The sequence below is a fragment of the Engystomops pustulosus genome, chromosome 4, assembly GCF_040894005.1.
Source record: "Engystomops pustulosus chromosome 4, aEngPut4.maternal, whole genome shotgun sequence".
Classification (NCBI taxonomy): domain Eukaryota; kingdom Metazoa; phylum Chordata; class Amphibia; order Anura; family Leptodactylidae; genus Engystomops; species Engystomops pustulosus.
The window spans coordinates 53376324-53388084 of NC_092414.1; the positions used below are offsets into that span (position 1 = coordinate 53376324).

An 11761-nucleotide genomic window follows, 5' to 3' on the forward strand; every position below is an offset into this window, starting at 1 on the left:
AGTGATTGATTACTTCTGCCTGTCAGTCATTCTCTTGAAAAGTGTAAGAAGCTCTGAGCCAGGCAAAGGAGCAACAGAGACTCATTATCCTGAATGTTATAATTGTTTTTTCAACAAAACCACTCAGTTCATTGATTAAACAAGATATGATTCTGCATCAGTGTCGCTACAGCATTCTCAAGGTATGCTTGGTTCATAATGCATGAAATAAAATGGTAGATTTCCTTTAAGTGTAGGAACGTTAAGGAGGCATTATTGAGTGTAGGGTCACGTTGAAGGGGCATTAGAAGAGGCCTCGGGTATTGAGTGCATTATTACATGTTATGCCATGTTTAGGGAACATTTAGGGATTTTCTGTGTGGTCGTATTTCAGTATTTGGTGGACAGTGTTAAGGGACCATGATGTAGAAATAATGAAGAACATAAGATGTCTGCGTGGTGAACTGGACAGGGAAGACATGTGTCCGGAGTGGATACATGGTGATACAGGACCTAATGGAGAAGATAGAGAACAACTATAGTCCAGAGACACGTCACCTACAGTTACTGAATGGAATAGGTAGGGATTTCTCCTGTGTTTTCAGTTGGTTTTGGAAGCTCATTTGAGGGTACACGACGAATGGACACTACTGAACATTCAATAAATATGCATGAGGGCCCGTGCCCCAGATCTTTTAAGACCCTTGCAATGCCCATTGACTGTACAAAACCAATCAGTCTCAATTATAGATTCTCCTAAACAGTACTGCTCATTACAAGGTAAATGGACACGACAACCATGTCCCTTATTATCAGTAGCTGGAACATCCAGAACCTTAACCCCTCAGCCTTTGGTTGTAAATCACTAGACCCACAATTCACATATTAATGACCACACAAAGGAAGACTTTAGTAGTCTACGCCATCACTGATATGGACTCTACAAATATTAGTGCCTTCATAGTTGCCCCGGAAATCAATGTCTCAGATCACAACCAGCTGCTTCTATACATCAAGTTTATCAACAAACCATCTGCACATAAAACCTAAGCAGAACAGTCTCTTGCCATCCTTCAAATGGTCCAAAACATTGGGGGTCATTTACTAAGGGCCCGATTCGCGTTTTCCTGACGTGTTACCCGAATATTTCCGATTTGCGCCGATTTCCCCTGTATTGCCCCGGGATTTTGGCGCACGCGATCGGATTGTGGCGCATCGGCACCGGCATGCACGCAACGGAAATCGGGGACGTGACCGAGCAAAAACCCTACGGATTCGGAAAAACCGCCGCATTTAAAAAAAGAAATGTGTCGCTTGGGACGCGCTTACCTTCACTTGGTCCAGCTCAGTGAAGTTGAGTGCGTTCAGATGATTTTCAGCGCAGCAGCGCCACCTGGTGGACGGCGAAGGAACTGCCTTCATGAATCCCGGACGGACCCGAATCCAGCGCAGAGAACGCGCCGCTGGATCGCGAACGGACCGGGTAAGTAAATCTGCCCCATTGTCTCCAAACTAAGGACACTATAAACGGTCCAGAACTCAGGGAAAAACTCTAGAACTTCTATAAAACCCTGTATGAGACAAGCCCACATGGGGTAATCCTAGCCGTGACAGACCTCAATCATATATTGTACACAGTAGTAATTTTGGGATCACAAAGAGTGCAAAGCCCTATGGAAGGTTGACTTCACCTGAGCACCTCCTGGCATCACCAGATTTTGATGTATGAGCGCCCTGCGCTGTAACAGTACCTCCTTCTTCCTGCTAGGGAGCTAGGAGAGAGCACAGCCCCACTCTTTCCACGCCCCTGCCCTCTGATGACACCCTGGCCAGGAGCAGGAGGTACCGATATAGCTGGGGAGGGGTCGTGCATACTTTATAATCCAGCGATGCCGAAAAATGAGCATGCCACGCTGGACATCTACCATGAGTCAAACTGATGATGTTCTTTAAAGGTGCACCAAAAAAAAAATTGGTTCACTCTACCGGAGCAGTTCAGGGGGCGCGAGATTCATGTAAAACATGCACCACATTTCCTGAATCTGGCGCACACAGTTTGCACTGTTTTTAATAAATAAATTAATGTGGCGATTGTTTTTACTCCTTCAATTGGGCCATAAAAAACAACATGAATGGGGTATTGCTGTAATTGTAGTGACCAGAGAATATAGATAACATCATATTTTTATGATCCGGTTAACAAAAAAAAGCTAAAAATGCAAAAAAAAAAAAAAAACAAGAATTGATGATTTTCTTTTCCTCCACCCAAAAAGTTAATAATATCTCATCAATGAGTGATAGATGCCGTAAAATTAGGTATCTGTAAAGTGCATCTCATCCTTCAAAGAACAAGCTCTCACATGTCCATATTACAAAAGATGTTTAAATGATATTGCCGGTAAAATGTGACAATGCAAGTGAATTCCCAGTTCTTTATCCATACAGAAGTTTCCCACCACAAATGGGGTATTGGCATACTCAGGAGATATTTGCAGTGAGTTTTGGCATTTTATCCATGGTGAATGTGTAATTTTCATTCTCTGTTCTCTATTTAGTTTTAGCCGCTGTGAAACACTTGAATGGTAAAGAAAGTTATTTTACATTCGTTGAGGGATGTAGTTTCTATAATGGGGATATTTTATTATTTTTGAATGTTGTTTTACTATTATTTAGGGCTCTCAAAGTCACTTCAAAGCTGAACTGTTTCTCAAAACATAAGATTTGTTGAATTTCATGAAAATGTGAAAAATCGCACCGATAACATCCAAGAAAAATTAGTGGATGCATAAAAACCTTGCCAGTATAAAGCAGACATTCTGGAAAAGACAAAATTCTTGAATATACTCATGATAACAAAATAACACACTCTCTAATTCACTGTTATTAACAAAAAACAGCATTTCATGGATATAACTACAACCTTTATCAGTCCTGGTGTATACAGTTTTGGTTGCCCCAGGTTTCGACCTTAAATTCTGCCAGAAGAAATTCTGTCTTCTGGCAGATTATTCTCATTAAAATCTCCCTCCTGCTTGTTGCAGTCTCTCTCCGCACTCCAGCCCTCCCCCCTGCATTCCAGGACAAGCTCACACACACATGGGCACATTTACTTACCTGGTCCGCGGAGTTCACTGAAAGTGTATTGTCCGACAAGAATGCACTCTGCCGCGATTCACTAAGATCGTGTGTGTCGCTTCCCCGCTAAGGTCCGACGGAGTTCACCTTCTTCTTCCTGGGGCATGTAAGTGCATTGTCTTGCGACACAATTTGAAAGTGAAATCCCGCGCTCAGTCCAAATCAGTCAGATCGTCCGACGGCATGCCCCCAAATTTGTGTCACATGGAAACCAGCGCAGCTGCGCCAAAATCCGATCATGTGCGACACAATCCCAGGACAGGCACCTGTTGAATGCCTGTCCAAGCTATGCAAACCCCGAAAAAGATGCGAAGTTCAACAAAAGTGAGTAGCACAACCCTTAGTAAATAAGCCTCACTGCTTCCTGTTGGGGCAAGTATCATGACGAGACTAAATCTACAAGCTACAGGCAAGATAAGATCTTTATAGCAGGGGACTGTGTGTTTTATAGCTCAAATATAGCATAAATATAGCAGAGCTAAAGTGTGTCATTGTGTGTTATTTTCATCTAATGAATGTCATCATTTCTCATCACTGATCTGTCTCATCTCTCTTTTTTATATGTTAGATACTAGTAGAATGTTCAAAAGCTAAATGAAAGTGTATATAAACAAAGTTATAGCCACTTATAGTGAAACATGGCAGTTTCTAAAATTAGTGTCTGATCATGAAGGTGAAAACTGGCTTCAGCGCCAAGAGGTTTAAAAATATAGCATTTAGTGCAGCCTTGTGTCATCCATTCTAAAAAACATAAGGGCACCTTTACTTACCCGGTCACTGGAGTTCACAGAAAGTGCATTGTCCGTCTATAATGCCGCGTGCGCCGATTCACCAAGATCGTGCGCCTGATATCTTGCATGTGCCCCTTCCCCACTCAGGCCCGATTGAGTTCACCATCTTTTTAGTGGTGCATCTTAGGGCTAGGGCTTATGACACAATTTAATAGTTAATACGGCGCTGGGTCCGAATCAGTCGGACAGTCCGACGGCACTCCCCCTATAATTTGTGCCGTATGGAAGCCAGTGCAGCTGCGTGCGCCACAATCACAGCACACACACTTCTTAAATACCTGTGCAAGCCGTTTTAGCCCCGAAAAAGGTGCACAGTCCGACAAAAGTGCAGTGCTCAACCCTCAGTAACTAAGCCCCATTGTTGTATACATCTGCCCTTACACTCTTCCTATTGACTTCTATTTGAGGGAATGCTGGGATTTAGAAGATGTAGTCACTGAAGAAATAATATTGTGCATAACAAAATGAACTAGTCAAAAAACTATGATGTTTAGATCTTATTTACCCAGTGAAAACAGACTAAATACTATCACGTGAATACTGCTCTATGAGACCCTAAATAGTTTTCCATACAAAATTTTTGGGAAAACCAGAACAAAGTGGGTGAAAGCAAACTTTTGCTGACATGTACTTCTAGAAGCAATGAAGAAACCATATGTTCCTACGAGCTTGATGCGATTTCAGGTGGCACCATAGAAGGACCATGCAAAAGGGATATGTGAACAGATTCTGATAATTAGATGCTTTAATAGAATTGCATATATGAAGAAGCCATTTATCTCTTACATTAGAAATGTGTCAAACGGTTAGATGGCAAAGGGCTAGTAATGTTGTGTAACACTTTGCCCTCATAAAATAATAAAACGGTATGCAAATCAGTGATACTACCGATACATTTGTGATAGTAACATAAGATCCTTAATTGCACAATTCAATAGCTGCTATCTAACAATCTACTAGACCTACGTTGTATATGAGAAAAAAAAACACATTTTCTTTACTCACCATTTCCAACAAAAGGACACTCATGTCGCCTTTCCTTACTATGGTAACGGACCAGCTGAAGGAACGTTGTGCATCTTAAATAGGCAAAACGACGAACAGTGAACAATAATGAATGAATGTTTTGTGATTCCCAAGCCCTCTAAGTAATAGTCAGGGAGAGAGAAGGAGGTGTAGACCTACTCTTTATGCCTGGTGAAGTTTGTGCTGTTTATTATCCCATTTTTCATTGTAGATAACTAACTAATCTGTGTATATATTCAGAGTAGACTTATGAAGGGGCTGAATATTAATCATGCAATATTGCTAAACCTACATAGCCACATCTTACATTATTATTTACATTTAAGTGTATTTTCTCTTCTGCCAAAGTAGAAATTTAAGGTGATATGTAATCTTTTTATGACACCCCTCTAGATCTTACGACAGCTTTAACAAATTTATCGTAGCTGAGCTTCAACCCCTTCTGGACTAAGCCATTTTAGGGCTTTAGGACCAGGCCTAATGTTTTAAATGTGTCCTGTGTCATTATAGGAGGTAATAACTTTGTAATGCTTTAACATATCCATAGTATTTTGAAATTGTTTTCTCGTCACACATTGTACTTCAAAGTAATAGAAACATTTTGATGATATCTTTTGTGTTTAGTTATGAAAAAATGGAAATTTGGCAAAAAGTTCTAAAAATTATTCATTTTCAAAGTTCTAAATTTTATGCGTTTCAGGCAGATAGTCATAGCACCCAAGTAACTTTATAACTAACATTTCCCGAATGTCTGCTTTATATCTGCTTGGCTTTTTATGCATCCTCTCTCTTTTCTAGGATGTTAGGAGGTTCAGAATTTTGGGTGCAATTTTTCTCACTTTTATGAAAATCGCAAAAACCCTAATTTAGAGGCACCTAAATGTTTAAGAGAGATTTTGAGAGGTTGAAATAGCAGTAAAACCCTGTAAATGATGCCATTTTAGAAACTACACCCTTCAATGTGTGAAAAATCAACTTTAAAGGGAACCTACCACCACAAATCTACCTATAAAGGTATGTAAAAATTAGAAACCGGCAGCACTCCAATTTAGTGAAAAAAGGGTGTTTATTTCACCTCTTGCAATGTTTCAGCTGTATCCCAGCCTTTTTCAAGGCTTGAAAAAGGCTGGGATACAGCTGAAACGTTGCAAGAGGTGAAATAAACACCCTTTTTTCACTAAATTGGAGTGCTGCCGGTTTCTATTTTTTACATATCTCTGGACTCTGTATGGTGAGAGTGTAGGATAGCACCCTTTACAACTTCTTCGGAGGACTGTGCTGCTAAACTTTTTTATTTTTTACCTATAAAGGTAGATTGGGTGGTAGGTGGATCAATGGGACGTGAGGATAGCCCTTTTAAGGGCTAATCCGCACGTCCCCACACTTTTTTGTTAACTTTTATTAGACTTTTATGCAAATTTACTTATGCGGCTACTGGGGCGTGGAGTAGCCGCATCTGAGGTTACACGAGGCGGCTACTCCACACCCCGGTAGCCTCTTTTCCCCTCCTACTCACCATTTTCGGCATGCAGCTCTGCGTAACTCCGCGCAGCTCCGCGTAGCTGCGTGCCCTCGTCCGGCGATTCTGGGCATGCGCAGAAGAGCAGGCCCGCGCCTGCGCGGTCACTGCTCCGAAACAGGCGCGGGCCTGCTGTTCTGCGCATGCGCAGACAGCAGGATCGCCGGACGAGGGCTATGCGGAGCTGCGCGCCGAAGATGGTGAGTAGGAGGGGAAAAGAGGCTACCTGGGCGTGGAGTAGCCGCCTCGTGTAACCTCAGATGCGGCTACTTCACGCCCCAGTAGCCGCATAAGTAAATTTGCATAAAAGTCTAATAAAAGTTAACAAAGAAGTGTTGGGACGTGAGGATTAGCCCTTAAAAGGGCTATCCTCACGTCCCATTGATCCACCTACCACCCGATCTACCTTTATAGATAGATTTGTGGTGGTAGGTTCCCTTTAAAGGGAACCTGTCACCGCTGTTTGAAAAAAATTCAGTTGCAGGCAGGTTCCCTTATAGCATAAGGGCAAGCTTTCTTCAGGTAATAAAATCGCTGCGCAGAAAAGGAAAAAATTAGCATTTATTCTCTGCCTGGTAACCAGGCAGAGGGTCTGGCGAGTCGAGGTGGGCGGATACAGACGTGCGAGTCCCGCGGCTTGCTCACACCTCCTTTCCCTACGTCATCCGACTGTCACCTGAATTATAACACATATACCTAAGGCTGCCATGTGCGGAAGCAGGAAGCCGCGCATGCGCTGTAGGCATTTGTGAAAAAAACATGATCTGGGATGTGTTTAGCTGGAAGTGTTTTTTACATCTATTTCTGCTAACAAGTTACCAGAGAGATAATCTGAGAAATTTAAATGTGACAAATACGCAAAAATAAAAAATTAGGACAGATAATTTTTTGCAGAATTTCACAATGACATTGTAATGGTAGCAGAATGTACCCACTGCCTTGTTACTTGCCACCGTCAAGTTTATGTTCATAGTATACAAAGTAAAAAAACGGAGGCTGAATGGGTGCGCTTATAACCAAGTCGTATGCGGAATCCTCATCAATGATCAAGATAGATTTTTAGGAATCAACAAAATTTAATGGTGATAAATAAATAAAATACAATGGTTACGCGTTTCGGGATTAACCCTTTGTCAGACCAAAACTACAAATAAAATCAAATGATAATAAAATAAATTGATAGAGCTATCCGATAATTATACAGATAGAGAGGAAAAATAATTAAGTACAAAGTTTCAAAAATAAATAATCAGAATACAGACAAGCTTCTCTAGAATGCTAGAAATAACACAGGTACAAAGGTACAGGGTAGTAGGACACAAAGAGAAAAAGTGCAACATTTGATCCAAATACATAAAAAGTTGATAAATAAATAAACAAATGGATAATTGTATGAAAAAGTAATAAAATAAATATATATACACATTAAACAAATTTATAGTTCATAGATGTGGAAGGAGTGCAGGCAAAGAGCCACTGAAAGTAGAAGATCTTATTATTAGCAATGCATAAAGGATAGAGGATGGCTGGTGGAAGGAGGAGAAGATGAGAAGAGGAATACTCACATGGAAGCGCTGAGCGGCAGCCCGAGTCAGCTGCTGGTGCGAGCGCGCGGAGAAGTGAGCAGGTTAAATCTATGTAGACACGGCCCTTGCGCATGGAGAAACGGCCGCCGACGCCTGAACATAGAGGATGTTGCTAAAAGCTCTGAAGAAAGCGAGGGATATTGTCGCGCTGAAGGTGAAGAACGGACTTTGTGGCGCATCGGACCTGTGAACATTGTGGGGGGAATTGAAGAATAGATAAAAGGCATAAATGCAGTGAAATCTATGACTGTAACGAATGAAGAATTGTAACAAAGCCATTGACTATAGTTGAGATCATGTAGGCAATGGTTTAAGAATATAATAAATATTATAAATATAATATACTGTATTTATAATGAATAATAATAATAATAATATACAGGCAGTCCCTGGGTTACATACAAGATAGGTTCTGTAGGTTTGTTCTTAAGTTGAGTTTGAATGCAAGTCGGAACCGTATACTTTACTATTGTAACCCCAGTCAAAATTTTTTTGGTCTCTGTGACAATTGGATTTTAAACATGTTGGATTGTCTCAAGAACCAGGAGTAACAATAAATCTTAATTACAGACACCTGTGATAACTGTTACAGCTGTTTATTGTAGCCTAGGACTAAAGTACAGTAAATTACCAAAATCCAGAGGTCCGTTTGTAACTAGGGGTCGTATGTAAGTCAAGTGTTCTTAAGTAGTGAACTGCCTGTATAGCAGCAGTATTAGAGTAGTAGATGTAAATGCAGAGGAAATAATGCAACGACAAAATATATAATAAAATAATATAATAAATTAAAGTAAAAAACTGTGCCGCTACCAAAATGAAAATATATACTAAAAGTAAAAGATTTTTTGTGAAAAGTAAAAATATATAGTGAAGAAGGATGGAAACAGTAACATAAAAAAGATCACATGGTAAATACATAGAGACCACATAATATATTACAGTGTATCCAAAAGAAATTATTTCATAAAGATTATTAATATATTTAGCTAAAATATATATATAAATATAACGGCTAGAAAATATTTCCCAGGGATTCATTAATACCTGCTGGCATAAGGCACTGTAACTTGTATATCCAGTACATCTTCCTTATCTTTTTTTAAAAGTATTTATTTTTGCAAATTTTTGGAAAATTTTTTAACAATTACAATAAACAAAACCAAAGAACAAGATTGTCTGTTACATACTTTCTTCCCCACAATACAGAATAATTGAATAGCATCCGTGGTAACGAACAGGATCTTATTGCGTTCCAATATTAACTAAGGGATATATCGCGATAAGTGACAGCAGATAATGTAACCAGACATCTTGATACAACACAAATAACTATTGACACATAGACAATCAGTCACACACACAAACACACACACCAGCACGCTCAGTCTCCTTCATCATGGAGAGGAGTATATATCACATGTGATTATAAGGCAGTATGGGGAGTCACACACACACATACATACCAGCACGCTCAGTCTCCTTCATCATGGAGAGGAGTATATATCACATGTGATTATAGGGCAGTATGGGGAGTCACACACACACACACACACACACACACCAGCACGCTCAGTCTCCGTCATCATGGAGAGGAGTGTATATCACATGTGATTATAGGGCAGTATGGGGAGTCTCGCACCATCTGGACCAGATGCGGTCAAACTTCTGGGGACACTTCCTGTTGACATACAGGGACCGGTAGTGGGGAATGACGCTGTTAATAAGTAATATCCATCTTTTTAATGGAGGGGGCTCCTGGTCCTTCCAGGTCATCACCACCACTTTTCGGGCGTAGTATAAGACAAACCTAAAGAAAATTTTGTCATAGTAGCCATTGATGACTTCATTTATGATACCGAGAAGACACACAGAGGGAGACATTAATCGTGGGAAATCAAAGTGTACATTTAGGAACTCCAGCACTTCGGACCAGAAGACATGGACCCTAGGGCAGGACCAGACACAATGCAGGAAGGATCCGACTTCAGCCTGACAGCGAAAGCAAAGATCATTGGGCATTGCTCCCATGCGGAATAGTCTAGCAGGGGTGAAGTATACTCGATGGAGGAATTTAGATTGGATCAGGAAGTCCCTCGCACTCACTACAATGTGAAGTAGGACAGTTCGACCTCCCTCCAGTCATCATCTGACAGGTCAGGGATATCCTGTCTCCAGCGTTCACAGGCTCTATCAAACGGTCTGGACTTTTGCTCTTGTAGGAGAGCATAGCACTGAGTGAGTGGCTTAGGGAGGTCCGGGGTACTCATCAGAGTCTCTAGTTTGGAGAATTTCACTGTCAGGCTGAAGGAGCCGAATTGGGCTTTGAATGCGTGTCGCAGTTGCGTGTAATGGAAGCTGGCCGTATTGGGTACCGTATGTCTCTCTCTTAACTCGTTAAAGCTGAGTAATTCTGCTTCCGGGGATAAGAGCTGACCTACAAATTTCACCCCCGCCGCCCCCCACATTGTCCAGCCCGGGAGGGAGAGGAAGTGAGAAAGCCACGGATTGAGCCACAATGGAGTCCTAGGCGAGAGAGGGGGAGAGCTGTTTAGCTCTACCAGGGATTGTGCCCTACGCCAGCACACCGCTACCGTACGTAGGGGGAGTGGGGTATCAGATGGAGACTTATACCTGTACAGCAGGTTTGTAAGGGCCTCGTAGGAACCCACCAGGGCACCAGCCAGTGCAGTAGCTGCATTACCCATGTCTATATCTATCCACCACTGGGCATATACTAGCTGGGAAGCCAGGTAATAAAGATACAGATCCGGGGCAGCCAGTCCACCCCTAGACTTGGGAGCCCGAAGCAGCGCTAAACTGAATCGCGGGGCGCTACTCTGCCAGTAGAAGGACCTGAGAATGCCGTCTAAGCGTTTAAACAGACTCTTAGGAAGCAGTATAGGACAGGCATGGAAAAGGTATAGAAATTTGGGGAGGAAGATCATTTTGAATATATTAATACGCCCGTATAGGGACAAGGGGAGAGTGGACCAGGCTTTTAGGCGCGATTCCGTTGCAGCTATCAGGGGTGTGATGTTTAACTCCGTATATGCCTGGACCTTGCGTGACACCTGGACTCCCAGATATTTAAAGGTGGACACCACCTGGACTGGGACGGGGAGGGAGTGTACCCCTATATCTGATAAGGGAAAGAGGGCCGATTTGTCCCAGTTAACCCGGAGACCTGAGAACCCCCCATAGCATTCTATCAGGGACAGAAGGGATTCCAGAGAGGGGCCCACATCCCCAAGGTATACAAGTGTATCATCAGCATAGAGAGATACCTTTTCAATGATAGAACCTCTAGCAATGCCCTTAATGCTATCAGAGTGACGGATCGCCACAGCAAGGGGCTCAATGGCAAGTGCGAAGAGGAGGGGAGATAGTGGGCAACCCTGTCTAGTGCCCCTGGCCATAGGGAGAGTAGGTGAGATATTGAGATTGGTCCTTACCCTAGCCCTAGGGTCGTTATACAATAACCTAACCAGTGCTGTGAAGCGAGGGCCAATACCCAGCCTGGGCAAGAGGGTCCACAAATAGGGCCACTCCACAGAATCAAACGCCTTGCAATTATCTAAGGATAATATAAACCCAGGGTCTGAAGACTTCTCTGCCTCTGCTATATTCAGGTGCAGTCTTTGTATATTTATGTCAGTTCCCCTCCCAGGCATAAAGCCTGTCTGGTCCGGATGAACCAAGGATAATATTACTTTATTAAGCCTTGT

At 42.1% G+C, this 11761-nt stretch overlaps 1 protein-coding gene across 1 annotated transcript in view; it reads right to left on the reverse strand.

The window, feature by feature from the left end:
• The window catches only part of SPDL1 (spindle apparatus coiled-coil protein 1), a 37936-nt gene extending 33005 nt beyond the window's left edge, over nucleotides 1-4931 (reverse strand). Inside the window, exon 1 of the mRNA XM_072145920.1 lies at nucleotides 4911-4931. Coding sequence (XP_072002021.1) covers nucleotides 4911-4913 — 3 coding nt within the window. The 5' untranslated portion in view covers nucleotides 4914-4931. The remainder of the gene's footprint in view (nucleotides 1-4910) is intronic.
• Between the last annotated feature and the right edge of the window lie 6830 nt (nucleotides 4932-11761).